At 37.1% G+C, this 21,199-nt stretch overlaps 2 protein-coding genes across 2 annotated transcripts in view; one reads left to right on the forward strand and one right to left on the reverse strand.

The window, feature by feature from the left end:
* The window catches only part of LOC123758317 (syndecan), a 453,223-nt gene that overhangs the window by 246,951 nt on the left and 185,073 nt on the right, over positions 1 to 21,199 (reverse strand). The window lies entirely within an intron of this gene.
* Cals (calsyntenin 1) overlaps positions 1 to 21,199 on the forward strand; it is a 33,236-nt gene that overhangs the window by 4,297 nt on the left and 7,740 nt on the right. The window contains exons 3-12 of the mRNA XM_069322610.1: positions 1,941 to 2,109; positions 3,758 to 3,949; positions 4,244 to 4,467; positions 4,997 to 5,164; positions 6,230 to 6,337; positions 7,832 to 7,904; positions 9,728 to 9,901; positions 10,006 to 10,138; positions 15,148 to 15,634; positions 18,153 to 18,432. Coding sequence (XP_069178711.1) covers positions 2,043 to 2,109; positions 3,758 to 3,949; positions 4,244 to 4,467; positions 4,997 to 5,164; positions 6,230 to 6,337; positions 7,832 to 7,904; positions 9,728 to 9,901; positions 10,006 to 10,138; positions 15,148 to 15,634; positions 18,153 to 18,432 — 1,906 coding nt within the window. The 5' untranslated portion in view covers positions 1,941 to 2,042. The remainder of the gene's footprint in view (positions 1 to 1,940; positions 2,110 to 3,757; positions 3,950 to 4,243; positions 4,468 to 4,996; positions 5,165 to 6,229; positions 6,338 to 7,831; positions 7,905 to 9,727; positions 9,902 to 10,005; positions 10,139 to 15,147; positions 15,635 to 18,152; positions 18,433 to 21,199) is intronic.

Here is a 21,199-nt window from a genome sequence, read left to right on the forward strand (position 1 = left end):
AAGGGAATCTTACCTTTATTCCTCTCTCCTCACTCCTTCCTTCCTCTTCTGTTTCCTTATCATTTAAACATTTTTTTCCCCATTGCTCTGCACAAGGGTGGTACTTACCCCTGACAAACAGGAAATTTATTATGGGAGAGCGGAAAGGACACTTGCAGGAAACTACCACCTGTATGTCATAAGAGCTCACCACAGTATAAAAGCTTCATTACTGCAGCCTATATGTTTTAATATGTAGCTACGGTACACAATATTGCATAGACAAACTGCCGTGTCTCCTGTTAAAGACTGTGCACTTGTGTATCACTCGGTGATAAGCTACTTGATTAGAATGTTTTAAAAGGTACAGTTCTGAGATGTATACAGTAATAAATAACATTATGAAAATACCAAAATACCATTAAAGAGGAGTTACATTTCAATTACAAACATATGAAATGCTTTAATGATGGGCCAAAATAATTACAGTATTTAAATAGTTATAGCATGCATAAAGGAATAGTAGATGACATGTAAAAGAAATTCACTCGAGGTGCACATTCAAAATGGAAATACTGTACAGTACTCGTAGTGAATGTGAAACAAATTTGAAATTCCAGGTGTCGAGAGGGTAGCAGCAGAGGGAATTCAGTAGTGTTCTGTTTTAATGTATGTTAATGAAAGATTGAGCTTGAATGTGTTTGTTAGTGACGCGTTTATATTATTTTTGTTTTTTTAAGAACAAGACCATGAGATTTTGCAGAAATAGGTGTAATAAAGAATACACTGTGAATTGTTTAGACATATTTATGGGGATCATGGAAGGTTGGGAAGAGTTTACAGGAAAAGTAATTTATGTGATGGATGGAAAGTTGGTGATGGGTCGTTGATAGTGATGAATGAGGGCACAGTTGTGGACCAGTTCAAAGGATGTAGTCAAAATAGACTCAGACTACCTGAGACTCCCCAGAAATATACCGCAACAGGTTAAAGGTATCTCAAACATAAGTTTGACTAGAGCTTGGAAGGCAGTAGCTAAGAACCAGCAAACTAGTTTTTATGAGATACCCGCTCACTCAGGTGTAAGGAAGGGAGCATCACTAGTACTTACACCTTAGTGTGAAAATGGGATTGTGGGTACCATCTGGTGCCTTCCAACCTCCAAGTCTAGTAGAATGCTTGAGATACTTTTTTAGTTTTAGCTGATCATGGTACAGTGGTAAGGTGGAGTAATTATCAAGAGAAAGCAGTAAGCCATTACAACTATATAGCTCTTAGAAAGGATATGAGGATAAGGATTTAGGATAGGACAGAGGAAGGGAATGATGCCCAATCACTTGGACAGTTGGGGATTGAATGCCAACTTGCAAGAAGCAAGGCTGTTCCTCTACCATTAAGTCAAAGTGGTTGAGCCGTGGTACAGTGGGTAGTGTGTGTTTCAGGGGAGTCCAAAGACACAAGTTTAGTCCCACTCATTGCTATAATGTTTTCTCAGTGGCATCACATTATTGGGATTTCATTGTGCAAGAACTATGTATGATGTTATTGTTATGTTTTCATTTTTTCTTGTAAATTATGTGATTTTAGAATGTCTGTTACATGGATATGGATTGGTAATGAAACTGTGATAACTTTTCAACTATGACCAGTATCTGAATATAGAGATCCAAAGGCAGTTTAAGAGTTTTATCATTGTTTACTGCTGTACTCATGTTTTATATTTGTTCTAAATGATTTTGAAAACCCACAATGTTTGATTTATTATGCAGTACAGTACCTGTTTAGAATACAGTAGTACTGTATTCTTATAAGGAGCAATATAATAATGGAACTTATAACCTAGAGTATACGCACATCATTTGAGCCTTTGTGAAGGCTAAAATTACCTCCCCAAACTTAGAAAAATTACAGCATTTATTTTTTTAATCTGTTAACTAAATAAAATGTTTATTTCACTGCAGCCATTCAGTATTGACAGCGAAGGTGTGGTCCGAAACACAGAACCTCTTGATTATGAAAAGTCCCACAACCACATCCTCTCTGTGGTTGCCTATGACTGCGGGATGAAGCGCTCTCAACCAGTCATGGTGACAGTAAAGGTCAATCGTGTGTGCCATCTGGGTTGGAAAGGTATGTGATTCGTACTTCCGGCATCACTGGGGCCACCATAATTTCCACTCACGTTTAAGGAAACCAATTTATTTATTTATTTATTTATTTATGCATATACAAGAATGTACATAAGGAATGTGAGGATACAAATATGGTAATTACAGTCTTGTAAAGCCACTAGCACACGCAGCGTTTCGGGCAGGTCCTTAATCTAAGAATATTTTAAGGAGGTAAATACTTGCAAAATTTATAGACAAAAAAATGATAACAGATTACATGAAATGAAAAAAAAAAGATGAGAGAAAATTGTAGGTACAGTATATTAAAGCACACAGGTAGCTAAGATTGATTGCAATGACAGCTTGAATGGTAGTTGACAACAAATTGGTAGGCACAATACAGCAGAAACAATATAAGATTGATTGCAATGACAGCTTGAATGGTAGTTGACAAAAATTGGTAGTCACAATACAGCATATGGCTAGCACATAAAAGAAGACAGCAATGAACACAATGATAAGGTTGTTTGATATTACATAAAAATTAGGAGATTGGGTAACACTAGGTAGAGAGCAAATTTAAAGCTCAGTGTAGGAAACTAAGAAGATGAAGTTAGGTACTTTTTGGTTTTGCTTTTAAATAAGGCAAAAGTTTTACAGTTTTTCAATTCACTAGGGAGTGAGTTCCATAGACTAGGTCCCTTAATTTGTATAGAGTGTTTACACAGATTAAGTTTGACCCTGGGGATATCAGAGATATTTATTTCTGGTGTGGTGATAATGGGTCCTATTACATCTGTCCAGGGAGAGTTTCAGAGCATGGTTTGCATTTAAGAACAGGGTTTTGTAAATGTAGTTGACACAAGAGAATGTGTGGAGGGAGTTAATATTTAGCAAGTTTAGGGATTTAAACAAGGGAGCTGAGTGTTGTCTGAAAGCAGAGTTAGTTATTATTCTGATAGCAGATTTTTGCTGTGTGATGATGGGCTTAAGGTGGTTTGCAACCTAAATCATAACGGGAGAGCAAAAATTTACCTGAATACTGTACTTAGTACACATTAATTTAACGTTATATTCCTGATATAAAAATTATGGATACTAAATGAAATCCATAGGTAACTTATTTTTTAATTGTGTGTAGCAATGATTAAGGTTGCTAGCATTTTTTTCAGCATATTGGTTTATGAAAATGTACTGATATACCAGTACAGTAGTTTTGCAGGACGAGGTGGATACTTTGCTAGCGAGACACTTTTGTTTGTACACTTTGGGAAATTTAAAATAATTTGTTAGTCTTTCCTCATGAGTCAAATAACAGGTTAATAAATCAATAAATTTCAGTATTTACAAAACCTTATTTCCTAGTAAAAAATTCATAATTTTGCATTATGACAGTGTTCTTCATTATATTAGTGACGATCTCACTTGATTGTGTGAGGTTCTAGTTAAAATTTGTTTAATACTATACCATACAAACTAGAATATTTGCTCATTTATATAATCTTCAATAAATGTTACAGCAGCAAAATTTTATAATAATGATTTGAATTTTTGCTTAAAAATGAGCACGAAGTTTTAGTAGGCCAATAAAGTTGTGCATACACCATCTGCCGGATATATTATTTTAATCTTACGGTGATTGATTCACGCTAAGTCATGTTTTACAGGAATTCCAGATCAGGTGGAATATTCTCCTGGATCTGGTCGGCTGGAACTATTCCCATCCTCATCACTCGAGTTGTGCAATGTTCCGTGCCATGTGGAGCGAGTCCAGGCTCGCATTGGCCTCACCACCAACCACATTGGTAAAGGCTGCGACCGAGACACGTATTCAGTGGCGGCACAAAGGAAGATGTGTGGTTAGTCTTATTGATTGTTTCTGAGTGTTAATGATGCCACGTTTTGAATGAGTTCTCTCCATGTATTAGTGGCAAATGTCTGTGTATCATTAATGACAGCTGTTTATTATCATGTTCCGTACTTTAGCTTTATGTCCAATATTAATGGTTCAAATAATTAGGTACATATGCTTAACAGTATGAATTATAAAGTTGTAATATAAAACATATAAATTTCACACACACACACAGTTGAACCTTGTTAGAACATCATTTTTGTGTGATTGTAATTAATGACATGTATAAACAACACAGGAGCAAGCTCTGACAGCATTGAGCTTCTCCCAGCCCCTGGAGCTGGCAAAGACTGGACTGCTGGCTTGCATTCCGACGAGGGCCACGAGGGGGACCTCATTTATGAGTTTGAAGGCGACTCCTCCGGAGCAATTGTACCCGAGTCTGTCCTTGATCACAATCTAACCAACATCTTCACCATCTCCACTTGGCTGAAACACAAGTCACATCCAAATATGGACAAGGTAAATGTGCCCCTCCCCCCCTTCCCAGGCAAATCTGGAAAAACAACATTGATGTAACGTTGAATAAAGATTAATAGCATTGTCTGTAATTTGATTTAGGGTTACAATATTCGAATATAATTTGCCGTTGGGATGTTTCTGTTTAATAGACTCGGGGAACAGTTGTGATTTCGAACAATTTTTTGTCTCTGTTAATATTGATAATATAATGAACTTAACACCTTATTTTTATCATTATGCATTGCTAACTACAGTACTAATTAAAAGTGCTCTGATAACTATTCAAACCAGTGTTAGATATATTAAAAAATGTTCTATAATATAAGTTTTTAGAGTTCAGTTCAGGACTTAATGTACTGTAGCCAAGTGTATTAATAATTTGGCTTTCTGTCTTATATAAACAAAAACATTCTCATCATCTTAAAATAAATGATAACTGTAATAGAGTACAGTTTTTGCCATCATGATACAGTACTCGCTATTGTTACATTAAAATACTGTGAGATGTATTTTTTTCATTTTACTTTAGCACACAAAGGAACATGTTCTGTGCAATGCTGATGATCACAAGATGAACCGCCACCACACAGCCCTGTTTGTACGCAACTGTCGTCTTATTCTCTTGCTGCGTCGCGAGTCCACCGAGGCTAACCTCAACACCTTCCAACCAGCAGAGTGGCGGTGGAAGCTTCCTCAGGTGAGCTCTATTCCTATTCTGCATATTAAATAAACAAAAAAGTTCAAAGATGTTAGGATTGAGGAGTGTATGGTAAGAAGCATACTTGTGTACAATGAAAAATTCATGAGTGATGGAAAAAAAGTGTGTTGAAGTGACAATGAGAGGCAGAGAGGAACATGGGGAAAGGATAAAATAAATTGGTAGGCCTGACAATTAAGTGAGTGAGGAAGCATGATAAAAATGTAAAACATTGCATGAGAATAATGATTAATTTTCATTGTCTTTGACACCATAAAAGAAGTACAGTACTGTACTTTATACTTGATCTGTGACGTGGCTTAAATATTGCTTTCATCATGTTTTGTTAATGTGGTGGCACTGGCACTGGCACAATATAAAAATTTGTGTCAAAGAACAGTTGCTGCTTTAGATGTGTAATATCTTTCTCCTTGTCCTATATTACTCTTTCATCCAGAGAAGATAAGTGCAACTTTACGATGGTGAGGAATTGAGTACATATGATAATCACAACAGGAAAATATCATTGTGTTCCATATTGATAAGTTAATTTTATTTGGTTTAAAATCAACTTTGTTACAGTATATTCAAAGCACTCTTGCTAGTGGTTTTATTTTCCACTTGCAAATACTTTTTAATTAAATATGAAAAGAATAATTAGGAAAATATATGATATGATATGGATGTGCCTAGTGTCAGTAGTACTGGACCACTTGCTCAAGATGTAACATGCCTTAATATATTGTACCATGTATTCCACAGTACTGGCACAAGGCCAGTACAAAAAAAAATGCCGACAAAGAGTATGCAAAGAGTATAAAAGAGAAAAAATATGATTTGCTGAAAATTACTAGGTGAAGTAAATTCAGACTTCGCTGTGAATGTTAACGAATCTTGACCTAATTTCCAATTCTGAAGTATCGATCCTTTTGGAAAATTGGTAGTCATTTAAATGTATTTGTATAATGAAGTATTAATTTTCTAGTGTAATATTTTTGGCTTCTTGCCAAGGTATAATATGTTTAGCTTCTTCCTCCGAGGTTATATGTTTGGCTTTTTTCTCAGGTGTGTGACAACGAGTGGCATCATTACTCTGTTCATGTCAAGTTCCCTGAAGTCACCCTGTATGTTGATGGACATATTTTCCGACCAGAGAATGGAGAGTCGCCTGAGGTACGTGAATGAAATGGAGACACAAATATATTGTGTTAAGCACCTTGGTTTCCTATCTTTGTTTCTCAGTTTGTGATGACGTGGTTGAATGGAGATTTTTGTCATCAAGGACTTTGAACTTCGTAAATCCAGCAGCAGGATGTTGTAACCCAAGGATAGTGGTTTCCTTAAGAAAAGTTGCTTAATAAAATATTAAACTATAGATAGTTCAGTTGGAAGGTAATAAGCCTATGAAAAATGACTCGAATAATGGGGATAGGAAGTAAAGCCTAATTATAAGTTGCATGTAGACAATTTGTTTTTGTGAGGAAGTTTTGGCTACACTTAGCACATTGACAGCTCTTTATGATATTTATTGTGCTAAGGTTTAAAATCAGTCAAATGTTTTATTTGACTGTGGGACATTGCAGTACAAACTATGATTGTACATGTGGTTTCTCTAATACTGTACTATATATGTATTATAAAAGTACGGTAAAATGATGGCAGAACAATTTCCTACTCACATTGATATTTACAGTATTCAGGAAGAGTTACTGATACATGGAAATATTTAGATTATAAATTGCCAATAACACTAAACAAAATTTTCCTGGGTAATAAGTGATATTTTCTGATTGATTATACCTCCAAATAATAGAAAATAGCTCTTATTTCCCTCAAACCTTACTTTGGCCTTTGCCTCAAGACAGCTCAGGGAAGACGTCTTGAAGGTACCTGAAGACTGCCGACTCTTTATCTAGAGCTGCGACACCCTGCTTTATAAGTTGGCAGCCTTCAGGTACCTTCAAGACGTCTTCCCTGAGCTTCAAGACATCTTCCCTAAGCTGTCTTGAGGTAACAGTGAAAGAAAGGTTTGAGGGAAGAGTAGCCATTTTCTACACTCTGGAGGCATAAACTACTGTATCAGAAAATATCACTTATTACCCAGGAATTTTTTTGTTGTTATATTGTGTAACAATACATGTACTTAGAATATTATAATGTTCTACACATAACCTTTAGGTTACTGATTATGAAAAAAAAAAAAAAAATTATTATGACAAGAATAACATAATCACTTTCACGTGTGTGAGTAATTTATTCTATGCCAGAGAAGCTGGAGGAGAGGATGAGAAAGATCTTAGTTAACGAGAGACTTAAATTCAGAGAAGTGACAAAAGAGGTCATGAGTAAATTATTATAAGAAGATTAGTAAAGGCTTACTGTTTAAAAAAAAAGAAGCTGATTTTAAAGTGTTTTATTGTATGAACAGACAATTTTTTTCTCATTCACTAGAGGGCTTGATACTCGGTCAACAAGAATGTTCAGTATCTCTCCAGTATCTGTAGCTTCAGTAATAAGTACACTGCTGTGTCGTGTGAGAATGCAAGATAATGCCAGCGCAAAAGTACGCTACTATGTTGTGTACTTATGTTGATAATATATATATATATATTCACTGGTTGATGCCCCCTCTTGTATCATGTTGTATGACCAATGATAACTTTTCAGGTGATAGACGACTGGCCTCTACATCCAACACGAGGCATCAACACCACCATGACTGTTGGAGCATGTTGGCAAGGTGTGTATTCTATTCTCTCTCTCTCTCTTTCTCTTTCTCTCTCTCTCTCTCTCTCTCTCTTAACAAAAAAATGTTATCAAAATGCAAATATTTTTGCATAGTAAAACTCGCACCCTCACAGAAAGCGAGTTTCCAGTGCAGAAAAAATATCAGGGGTATAGATGGTTGAAATTATATTTTCTCTCTCAGTATTGTATAGCGACAACAGTGTACCTGTTTCATGGCCCTAAACTAGAAATATTTGCAGTAGGACTATTATTAGGGAAATTAATCTTAAATAAATTTAAATTAGTTAGTATTCCAATGATGCCAGTGCAAATATTCTGAAGATGCAGAATTATCCAAGGACTCACCAGTTATTCTGAATGCTGAAATTAATATACATTAGCTATTTGGGAATAATGTACATTAATAAGGTAAATCCCAAAGACTCATGTTTAATAACTTACTCAATTTTCACAGTACACTACAGGAAATAATGATTTTCCTGTATCATCTACAGTATGTTGTCATCTACAGTATGTTGTCATCTACAGTATGTTGTCATCTACAGTATGTTGTCATCTACAGTATGTTGTCATCTACAGTATGTTGTCATCTACAGTATGTTGTCATCTACAGTATGTTGTCATCTGTAAAACTTCCCCTTGGAAAGTCCTTGTTGCAACCATTCATAGTGTGTAAAACACATGCTTACTATCATATTAATAATTTCTCATATATATTTCAACTTTACTTATTAAAAAATAAGACTTATCTAATGTCTCAAACATAAGTCACCAATTTTTAATTTTAACGTGTGAGTTCTTGTACCGTTTTGCTGCAGCACGTTCATTATTGCCTCATACTTTCCTTAGGGCTATATGGGGTTAGAAAGACTTATTTAAGGTTTTTGTTTACATCTGTAGTAATGTTTTGAACTATTGAATATCATCATAAATACTGGGATATTATGTCTCCCGTGTGGTGATGGAAGTCATGCTGTCTTTGAAGAGCTGGACTTGCTCTAATCTTGCCCATAGTGCCATGCGGGAAGTGTAGTAAGTGATTCTGTTGCTGCTTGTGGTGACAAGAATAGACCTTCTCAGACAACAATTGTCAGGAGAATGAGGTCTTTGCCAGACACTGAGGACTTGTTCAGATTCTTCAGTACTTCTTGGTTATTTTACCAGAACTAATCAGAACTGGGCAGACCACACACTAGAAGGTGAAGGGACGACGATGTTTCGGTCCGTCCTGGACCATTCTCAAGTCAATCGACTTGAGAATGGTCCAGGATGGACCGAAACGTCGTCGTTCCTTCATCTTCTAGTGTGTGGTCTGGTCAACTTACTTTAGCCACGTTATTGTGACTCATCGCCTGCAGAACTGGGCATTTTGGGCATAAGCCTTTCCTTTTGGTAGACTTGACACTTCTGCTTAGGCTGCAAGAGCTGGCACTATTTTCACACATTTTGGTTAAGATAGAGGGTCAACCACATGTTAGCCACTTAAACACTTTGCTTGTACAGTATCTAGTTGTCCCATGATTGGCAAGAAAGATTCTCCTTTGATGACTGTAATTTGGACAGGTGCTTGTTTCACACATGACAAGTCTTAACATGTATTCTTATGAATAAGATGGGGTACTGATTGATATGAAGTAGGCCATCTTCAAGGATAAATTTCTGGTATTGGGGTTATTTCTGCATTTATATGCATTTGAATTAGTTTACCAAGTGATAGGAAGTGATGATAAAATAGATCAATTGCATTGTAATGTATTGAAAAATATTAATTTGTGCTTTGGTAAAGATTTAAATTAATGCATATTTCCTTTCCAGGATCTGAGAGTAACATGAAGCATGGGTTGACGGGTTACCTAGCTGGATTGTCAGTACTAGTGGGTGCTCTGGAATCACCACGCGTTCTGTCTTGCCTCACGCGCTGTCAAGAAGCCCTTGATACTCCAGCCATGGAATTGCTGCAACCCAGTATGGAACTTCTCACCAACAATGGTAAAGTATTGTGTAAATCATTTTTTGCATGCAATTTTTAACTCTTAACGTGTACAATTTTGCACATATTGTAGCAATTGGTGATGCAGCATTTTTGTTTACAGAAATGACACAGATCACGATTGAAGGCAATAATGTTACCAACTTGGAGACCCTTGTCCGGCGTGTGGCTTACGTTAATGGCAGAGACTTCCCCACACCAGGACGCCGACCAATCTCGCTCACCACCAACATTTTGTATGTATCACTCATACCGATGTGGCTATATAAATAAATGTCATAGAACATAAAAACCGCCCTCACTCATGTGCACAGACAACCTATAATTGTAACTTTGTAGTGAGTTTGCTTCTTGATGTTATTGGCAACATGTTCAACGATTCTACTGGCTCCCTATTTCTGAACCATTGTTTCTTAATCTTATGAAAATCTCCCCAGTTTTAATCTATTGTTTAGTGTTTGAACTTGAGCTCTCATTTTATAAACCTATTTATATCCATTCTGTAAAAGCCTTTCCTACATTTATTCACTACGAGCCTATACCATCTTACTTCATGACTCTCCAGGGCATGTGAAACTAGTTTAAGTTCTCACTCTCTCCATTCCTGGTGGCCAGGCACCAGGAATCATAGTCATTGTTCTCTGTGCTCTCTCGAAGTTTTGTGCATTCTGTAGTACACTACAATGCCCAAAACTGTACTGTGTAATCCAAATGATGTCTCACAAGGGCAAGATAAAGTTGAAGACTGAGATAATGAACATAACTTCCTTTAGATTATTAGCATATGCAAGTAGGATGTACAATACTTCATAACTCAATGTATCAGACATAAAACTGTCGGCACCGGCAAATTCTACCCAAAAATATTAATGGATGTTAAAATATATATAGTAATAATAATAATAATAATTTTATTTAGGTAAGGTACATACATAAAGAGATTTTACAAAGTTTGTTGGCTTTATAGATAGAGCTAGTACATACAATGCCTAAAGCCACTATTACGCAAAGCGTTTCGGGCAGGAAAAACATTAATGACTAAAGCTTAAAACTAATGGGTAAAAAGAATAAGATGTGTTGAGTACAAATAAAAATAGAGGTAAAAGAGGGGGGAACATTGTTGAAAAAGCAGCACAAATACAATTACAAATTATTACAGAAAATTACATTCAAACAGCGTTGATTTGAAAAACAAAAAAAACAAAAAACATACATGGGTTGACAACAGAGGGGTAAGGTGAGTTACAGGGAATTTATTAGGTATAGCTTCGTTTTTAACTTAAACTGGTTGAGAGAGGTACAGTCTTTAACATGGTTGGGAAGGTCATTCCACATTCTGGGCCCCTTGATTTGTAGAGCATTTCTGGTTTGATTAAGTCGTACTCTAGGAATATCAAAACTGTATTTATTTCTGGTGTGGTGCTCATGGGTTCTGTTACAACCTTCTATGAAGCTTTTGAGATCAGGATTGGCATTATAGTTTAGCGTTTTATATATGTATAATACACATGAGAGAATGTGCAGTGACTTAATGTCTAACATATTCAGAGATTTGAGTAGGGGTACCGAGTGATGTCTGGGGCCAGAATTGGATATTGTCCTAATAGCAGCTTTGTGTTGAGTAATTAGAGGACATAAGTGATTTTGGGTAGTAGAGCCCCAAGCACAAATACCATAGTTGAGATATGGATAGATAAGGGAGTAATAGAGAGTCACCAGGGCAGGGCGTGGTACATAATATCTGATCTTAGAAAGAATGCCCACAGTTTTTGAAACTTTTTTTGATGTGTTTAGAATGTGTCCCTGGAAATTCAGCTTGTGGTCAATGAGAATGCCAAGGAATTTGCCATCTAATTTGTTACAAATTTGGGTATTGTTTATTTTGAGATTTATTTGATTAGAGGATTTATTGCCAAACAGAATATAGAAAGTTTTGTCAATGTTAAGGGTGAGTTTGTTGGCAGTTAGCCACAGATGGACTTTATTAAGCTCAGTATTTACTGTGGCATTTAGAGCAAGGGGATCAGGACTGGAGTAAATGAAGGTTGTGTCGTCAGCAAATAGAATTGGTTGAGAAATTGTTGGGTTGAGAATTGGTTGAGAAAAAGTAAGGTTGTGAAATCTTTGACTGAAAAAGTTACTCGATGCAGGAACAGTTTTGCAGAAGTAGAAACATGCACAAGGAAAGAGGCTTTACCTTGTAACTATCAATCAATTGGGGTGAAATTTGCTCATTGTTACACACATGGAAATAATTATTCAAGATCATATAGTACAACATTTAGAGAATCTCCTAATTAAAGATTTCTAGTACAGTGGATATTGAATGAGTTATGAGCATCATTCTAGCTATTGATTCAGGTGTTCCAACTAATGTCAGCTCCTTCCTCTTCTCTTGTTAGGTGATTGAATGCATCCTGGTTTAGCTCCTATTTGCATGTACAGTATGTAGTATCCCTTTGACCTTGGCTATTCTGGCGTCTATTGGGATTTCGGTCTATGGGACACTTTTAGCTCCTTGCCATAACTTTTCACATTGCCATTTTGGAGTGCTGGTCTTGAATGTTGTTGCAGTCACATTTCAGCAGTCTTTAATGTACACCTTTTGGTTGCCTTCCACTGCTTCTCTCTCCCATCTAGCCCAGTCTTGCATTTCCACACTGTTCTTAACTTGTTTTCTCTTTTGTGGGTGGTGGAAGGATTCTTCAGGTTTTCTCTATCGGCTTTAATTGCTAGCCATAGTTTTGCTTTTTTGGATTTATTCCTTGCAGCAGTCAACATTCACAGAGTGTTGAATGTGCTGGCTGCTGGCTTTCCCCTATTTTAGTTCATTTGGGAGAGAGTGAAAGTTAGATGAGGCCTCCTTTCAGTGGGTGTGTGACTTACTTGCTGCTCTGGGTGTGGATTTGTTGGCATTTGCATTGAACCACAAGCTCACTGTCTATGAACAAATCCACAAGGGCCGTGGCGAGGATTCGAACCTGCGTCCGGGAGCATCCTCGTCACGGCCCTTGTGGATTTGTTCATTTGATGCATCACGTTAGTGTGATCTCTGTGTGTGTCACTGTCTATGTTGCCCCATTCCTTATTTTTTATGCTTCTGTGACTTCACACTGCAAGCTTACTAAATCCAGTGAAAGATGATTTGTTTGCCCCCTGGTCCAGTTACTTTTGACAGTCATACAAAATGCAGTTTTGGACCACATAATTTTTCTAGCTTTCCTGTAGCCAGTCCATTGTTTGTAGCAACACTTAGTTGCTCATGTTCCCACCCTTCCTCTTCTCATCTTTCATTTTTTTCTTTTAAACTGAGGTTCAGGAAGAATGTAGGGAAGATGACTTGGGATCCTTGTTTTGGTTGTCATCTTCAAGTTTTATGTGAATGCAATAACTGTCGGGAATCTAATTCTGCAGTACATAAATGCTTTACACTTAGCTCTAATAATGTTGCCTTTAATCTTTGGTCATAATACAGATGAATAGCAGTTACTGAATACTTAACTGATAGCGATATCAATTACAGCCCAGATGAGAATTAAAAAATAAAGACAAATTTATGTGAACATCATATGGAATGGTGCCCTGCATTGTTACCGTCTTACATAACAAATTATGTAACCATCAGGCTTAGTATTAGTCAGTCCAACTAGCTTGCTGTTACTGAAGCTTGTTAGGCCTGGGAGAGCCTAACGTAGAAGCCTACAATATTGTTTATGGCATCTTATGGTCTGTGTGTCTTCTACCCGTCATTACTGTACTGGAGTTGCTTCTTTGTCTAAATTCCCTGTGCCGATTACTTTCTTGAATGGATCTTGGCACCATACCTTAGTGTATTTCTGTTGTGCAAGTCTGTAGATCTTTGTAGTATTCGAACATAGATAGTGCTGTGAAAATTATAGCTCTGACTGAACAGGCACTTCTTTTATAGATGGAGGAGAGAGAGAGTGAGCGAGCGACCCTCGGCTCGGGATGATGCCCGGTCGCTGTAAGTTGGCAGCATTCATTGAATTATTTACTGTACTTTACTTATGGTGACTTTTAGTAGTATCCCTTGGAGAATGATTCGTAACTCATGTACACTACAATATTTCTAATATTGGTTAGGTACACAGTGGATTTTCTTTGACCACTAAGTTATTACATAATTATTTTATTTGGTTTCCTGGGTGTTATGTGACAGTGGTATTTCACAGACTCTGTTAAGGTAACATCTTACTTTTGGGTAATAAGGGAAGTAATTATCATAATATCCTTTATTTATACATTCTGATAATTATTAAGCAAACAATATCACATACAGTTTAAATTAAAAAGAGGTAGGTCAAAGGGAAGGGGAAGGGAAAGGTCAAAGGGATGGAAGCTGGACACACCAATATTGAGTCAGAGAAATGTAAGGAGTTCTCATTCTTTGTACCAGTGATCAGCAAGTTTAATGCATTGAAGGAAGAGGTTGTTGAAACCAATTCTTTCCACAAATTATATATAATATAATGAAAATGTTTAGTGTTGATTAGCATGCCAGGTTTAAATGGCTTGGAGACGGGGCATAGAGAGCTAGATCTTGCTACCCCTTAGGCACTGGTAGGCAAGTGGTGTTTGATAGATACAAATGAGGATGGATACCTAATGAGGATGCATGGAATGAATAGACATCTGTCTACTCACCCCAGATTATTCAAAGTATTCCAGACATCTCTGTTTATTCTATTCCATACTATTGTATTTCATTGAAAGTTTTTGTCTCTTTACAAATTTCCTGACAAAAAAGTATGCAATGAGTGTTTGTTTTCTTTTTACAGCTATATAGATCAGTCATGTGTAGGCATTTTCATATTTTAAATATTTTACTCATGATAATAAATAAATGAGGTTTGTTAAAAATAGTTAAATCTTTGTATATTAAGCAATGCCGTTCATTATCTCTATTACATACTGTATACAAAATTGCTCTAGTTATGCCAAATGGGCCTCGCTCACCAGGTATTGTAGTGTCTTCCTGGATATGAGGTACAAATGTATATGTATGTATATATAACTATATATGTATTATACTGTATATATATATATATAAATTACATGTACATATGTGTACAGTTTAAATATACAGTATATATATATACTTTATATATTTATTTAGCTTGTCCTAATATCAAGTATTACTAAATATTTGAATTATTGCTAACCAAACAAGGTGTTTAATGTTAAAAAAATGTAATTATTTATTGATATATCTTTTCCTGAACAGGTGTGATTCTGGTAAGGCACTGAAGGTTGCAACTGCTCAGAGCTTTGTGGTAGTGATGCAGCCGCACCAGCCAAGTATTGAGCTCAATGGCACTACAAACTTTGCCGAGGAATACGAATCATTCCGCCAGGGACTTCGTGTTTTCCCCGATGTTGGAGTATACTTGTCAGCAGCTGCCGAAGAAGCCACTGCTCCCACCCCGGGGGGACAACTGGATGAGTGTGTAGTGTCCGTCTACCCACCTCTCAACCCTGATCATGAAACTTTAGTCCTCCCAGACAACCTCATTTCAGAGCTAGGATTAGTGTCATCCATCACCAGGCAGGGAGCAACAATTTCAGGAACTCACACAACACATCACTACCAGTCTATCCTTCGTCAGATTCACTACGCAAATCGCAAGCCTGCATATTACCTCAACCGTGCTTTCAAACTATCCTGCTCTGAGCTGGGAGGCAGATTTACCAGCAATGAATATGTCCAGACGGTGCGTTTCATCCTAAAATTTTACGTTACACAATTCAAAATTGTATTAATAAAAATGTATTATTGTCAAGCTCTCCTATTAAAATTGCTTTTTGTATACAAAAACTGGGATTACAGTAAAATGTCTTCAACACATTAGAGTTATTCTACAGTATATATCAGGACAGTCTTGTCTTAAACCTAATTTTTTTTTAACATTGCTGAAAAAGTTTGTTCATTTATGCATCATATAGATAAAGCTGTCTACCTTTCAGGATGTTGATGTGCTTGTGTTACATAGGTATTATCTTACACAGAATAGATTTTATAGCATTTCAAAATTTTTTGTGTTAAATTAATTGATGCAATTATTAATTTTGCCGAAGAACTGTAATGCTAATTTGGAGAGTGCATGATTTTGTGACATCTTACTTCTGCCAACTAATTAAAAGGTACAGATTACAATAATCTTTATTGAGTCTCAAAAAGACGATAATGAATTAACTGAAAATCTTCGAACTTGTTCTTACTGTTCGGTATTAATATTTCAACTGACAAATTTAATATATAATTTTGCCTAACAGGAGTAATTCATTTATATTTTTTGTGGTGAGGATGCTGCTCCTATTGACTGCCACACAGGACAGAGAATCATACATATGACAAGAGGTCTAAATTGTAGATATAAACATATATATACTTCATAAGGTTTCAATCTCCTACATCAGATAGAATACATGTTTTAATTTATGAATTTGTAAGTACAACCCCTCTGCTGTTCACTGCTGCACGGGATGGGGACGGCTTCATAATAGACGCAGCTAAAATAAATAAAAATGTAAATTTAATATGCACAAGCAAATTTAGGATGTTGTTACGATGTCTTCTAATATACCAACTTTCATCAAATAGTTACATAGCATAGCTAATTGTACAGTAAGCCAGAAGGTCTAAACATTTGGCAGTTCTTGAAATGAGATTTAGGTTAATGACAAGACATATGTGTGTGTGCGTGTGTGTAATTACCTAAGTGTAGTTACAGGATGAGAGCTACGCTCGTGGTGTCCCGTCTTCCCAGCACTCTTTGTCATATAACGCTTTGAAACTACTGACGGTCTTGGCCTCCACCACCTTCTTACCTAACTTGTTCCAACCGTGTACCACTCTGTTTGCGAAAGTGAATTTTCTTATATTTCTTCGGCATCTGTGTTTAGCTAGTTTAAATCTATGACCTCTTGTTCTTGAAGTTCCAGGTCTCAGGAAATCTTCCCTATCAATTTTATCAATTCCTGTTACTATTTTGTACGTAGTGATCCTATCACCTCTTTTTCTTCTGTCTTCTAGTTTTGGCATATTGTGTGTGCGTGTGTAAGTTAAAAAATTTAAAGGCATTCAGTTTATATATCTTTAGATTTTGTTGTAAGAAGTAAGTTTGTAAAAGGTATCAATACTTTAAAATCTGGCTTCTTGTGAACATTAAAAGCTGCTGTATCAGAGTAACTCTATTGCTGCTCAAGGTTAGCCCACTGAATGTTCTCTTGGACAGGTTATTGACAGTCAGAAGGAGGGTGACAATCTGTTTCGGTGCAGCAAGGATCTCAAATGTCATGTCTGGTTTAAATTTAAGTAACCTTAATCTAGCCTGAAGTGACAACAAATTTAGTCAAACACTCAAGCCTTCTTAAGCCCTAACTGACATAACAGAGAATACCAAATAGTGCTCAGATCAAACCGCTAGTTCCTACCTGAACACTTTTCCTGACTGCCCTCTGACAGCAGCACCCTGTCTAACACCACAGGTCCCCAGCTCCTGGGGACCTATCAGAGTGACAAATAGAGGATTATTCTCTTTTTGAAGGGGTCTGCAATAAATGTGAAGATATTGAGTTATGCCAATCTCCTCCTTTTCTCCAACTTCTTGTGAATGTGAGGAAGGATGGCATCCTAGTACCAAGTAAAAACCTTGATAGGGTGAAAAGATGAAGTCCAGTCATGCTTACCACAAAAGGGTCATCATCCCTTCGAACTGAGTGGGGCCTCGCCATTTGCAATTATGGTAGCATCAAAGACCATAAATGTCCAAGTGTGGAGAACCAGCTTCCCGAGGCACAAGCTCAAGCAGGTGTCCAAAACGAATGTCCAGAAGATCCCTTCCTTAAGGATAGGGATCTGTGTATTTCAGCTGGCACACCAGGTTCAATGGCTGAAAGGGAGCCCTTAGGTCACTTATAACCTGCTGCACCTTGGCCCTGAAACTGCCCAACCCTCAGGAAAAATGTGGTAGACCTGAGGCTAGGGGACTGATGGTTGCTCTAATGTGAGCAGTACTTGGCAGTCCCCGTGATGTAGAGTTAGGAATGGCTTTAAGTGTTAAGTGAACTGTCAGTAATCACATAAGCTGAAATGAATCAATAGATCTTCTGCAGGTCCCTTTATTCTTATGTTCTCCAGTATGGCCCAGGAGGGATTTTTAAGAAGATTCAGCAAGCTTGTCTTAGGCTTAGAGAAAACAATATTAATATTAAGATTATATTTTACAGGTGACAGTGATCCACCCACAGTTAAGCGTGGATAGGAATTCGGGTCTAGTTGGTAGTATCGGCCCTCTGTCCAACACCATTCCTGAGAATCCTCACCCTGGCTTACACACTCATAATCAGGGAGTAGAAAATGGTGGACCCCTTACCCATCATAACCCACCACCTGTACCAGCTCATGCAAAGATCGCTGCTCACCATGTCGAACTTAAACCCGCCCATACTGTCAATGACGTCTACTTTACCTCAAATGTTATGGAAGGAGTGGCAGTCAACAGTGCTGGTAAGATCTGTAATAAATACCTTAATTGATATGAAACCAATTTCAGATGTTTTTTAATTGTGAAACCATATATGTATTACATTGCTAGTAGTTGACCAGACCACACACTAGAAGGTGAAGGGACGACGACATTTCGGTCCGTCCTGGACCATTCTCAAGTCGATTCATTCTCACAATCGACTTGAGAATGGTCCAGGACGGACCGAAACGTCGTCGTCCCTTCACCTTCTAGTGTGTGGTCTGGTCAACATACTTTAGCCACGTTATTGTGACTCATCGCTTGCTAGTAGTTATTTGTTTTTATATGGTAATGTAGTAAGTTGAAGTTTACTACACCCAACACACAGTTTACACACACCTATCTTGTTTACTATATATATTGGAAAATACATCATCGTGTAGAGTACGTGGTCGAGTGAGTGGTGCATAGTGTCTCCCTGGAAGCACAATGTATTCGTCATAATCAAAATTGGTACCACATACTTACATTATTGGCTACATTGCATTGCAACACTTGTTAGCTTGAAGATTTAAGCATAGTGCTCTGAATATCTCTATACAGCAGCACTTCAAATTTAATCTTGTATTTTAGATGAATATGTTACCACACCTGCCAGCCATTCTTATCATCAAAGAATTAAGTTAAATTTCTGGAATTCAAAATGTTCCAAAGAATTGGAACATTTTGTTCTGAGTAGCTGAATCTAAAACAACAACAACTATTACAACTTGCTTGCACTAAGAGACAAGAATGTGACATAAATTGCGAGTGTCTTAACAGTTACGTAGAATTTGCCAAGTAGGAAACACGAAATGCCTGCAACAGAAACTTCATGAAAGGTAAAAAGGAAGAGACAACAAAAGGAAAGAATAATGTACATTAAAAGAATACTTTCTACTTTGTGAATCTTGAGGTAAATAGAGCAGACCGCCAGTAGACAGTTTTAAGATGTGCATATAGTAGCAATCACTAACAAAAGTGGTACGCACTTTGCTTCCCTGTGTGATATTGGGTCTCAAATCTAAGTTCCAGGCCTTGTTAATTGGACAGTGTTGTAAAATATTATATTATATGTAACTGTACCATACAATAAGTGCAGCATGTCAAAAATTATAAAAAATAAAAAAAAATAAAATAAAATGTTTATTTAGGTAAGGTACATACATACAATAAATTTTGACAAAGATTGGTTGACTTATAGGTAGAGCTAGTACATACAATGCCTAAGGCCACTATTACGCAAAGCGTTTCGGGCATGATAAACTTAAATGACAAGCTTAATACTAATTGAGCATAATGAGTAGATTATAGGATTAATAGGAAGAGATTCCATACAGTGCTGCTGCTTTCCTCATGTTTTGATTTAAAAACATCACATGTGAACCTTAATGAATGAATTATAAAAATTAAGTGGGAAAAGATGTGGCCGAGGGCGAAGTAGAGACTTTTAAGGTACTGTATATGTGATTCTGGACACTGACGGTGTATTATGCTTGTGGCCGACAGACCTGTATGGGGGTAGCAGGACTCAGGTTGCCGTGCTGGCTGCGGGTGAGCTGAACACAAACCGTGCACCTTTGGCTCAATAGTGGAATAATTTACAGCACTTAATTAGAGCTTGAATGCAGGGTGCTGCAGTGTATAAAATGAGAGGCAGCTTTATTAATGTGTCTTGGATACTGTATGAGAATTTATTAAAACTAATATTTTAAACAATTTCTAAGTCTTAAGCCTGTGAAAATGCAGTGCTTTACTACTTAATCTCAGTACCGCCAAAGATAGAAAAAATTATTCCAGCATGTTGTTTTTGTGCAAGTACAATTAATTTAGCATTATTTCTACATTTCTCACTTCTATAAGCCTCCATATGCACAAAACGTAATGCAGTGAAGCAGCCTGGATTCTGCCCTCTGCTTGTAAACTTCGCACCCATGTCCAGAGCTACACACTAAAGTGAGCTGGATGTTTCTCACATTGATCCTGGATCTGTTCACTCTCTAGTACACAAGTACAGTATAGTTATATGCACTGATAGGTCACTATAATAATAGTAATACAAAAAGTACCAAATAGTATCACTTTTCTTTCTCCAAAAATATCTTAAGTTGAGGTAAGACTGCTTTGGTTACTGTTACAGCTGGTGTTACGTGTCTATAACTATTTTGAAATGTTTTACAGTACGTGTATACAATTATCTCTCATTATGTAGTGTGGGTTAAACCATAAATTATTCCAAATTCCTGATTTTTTGCACAATTCTTGACATGGGCCATAGTACATATGAGGATAATTGGGCACCTGTTAAGCCTTCTTCCACCCTACTACTCTCCTGCCCTTCCCCTTGTCCCTTCCCTGACTCCCCAGCCCCTCCTCTAGCCCTCCATGACACTCCCCAGCCCTTTCCCTCTCCCTTTCCTTGCCCCCCTTCCCTTCCCCTCTTCCCTTCCCTTGCCCTGTCCCCTTCCCTTGCCCTACCCCCTTCCCTTGCCCTGTCCCTATCCCTTGCCCTCTGCCCTTCCATTGCTCTCTCCCCTTCCCTTGCTCTCTCCCCTTCTCAATTCTCCGAATCCTTCCTCCCTCCTACTACATTTTTCAGTGTGCTGTGTATTACAAGTGTTAAAGAGTATATTATCATATAGGATTTAACATAGATCAAATGTATTATCTGACCGCTTTAAACACACTAATTCTCTCAAATTATTCTTCACCAGCACTTTTGTTATGTTCAGTTGTTGCTGTTCTATGGCATGAATAGTACACTCATAA

Source organism: Procambarus clarkii, chromosome 11, assembly GCF_040958095.1.
Source record: "Procambarus clarkii isolate CNS0578487 chromosome 11, FALCON_Pclarkii_2.0, whole genome shotgun sequence".
Classification (NCBI taxonomy): domain Eukaryota; kingdom Metazoa; phylum Arthropoda; class Malacostraca; order Decapoda; family Cambaridae; genus Procambarus; species Procambarus clarkii.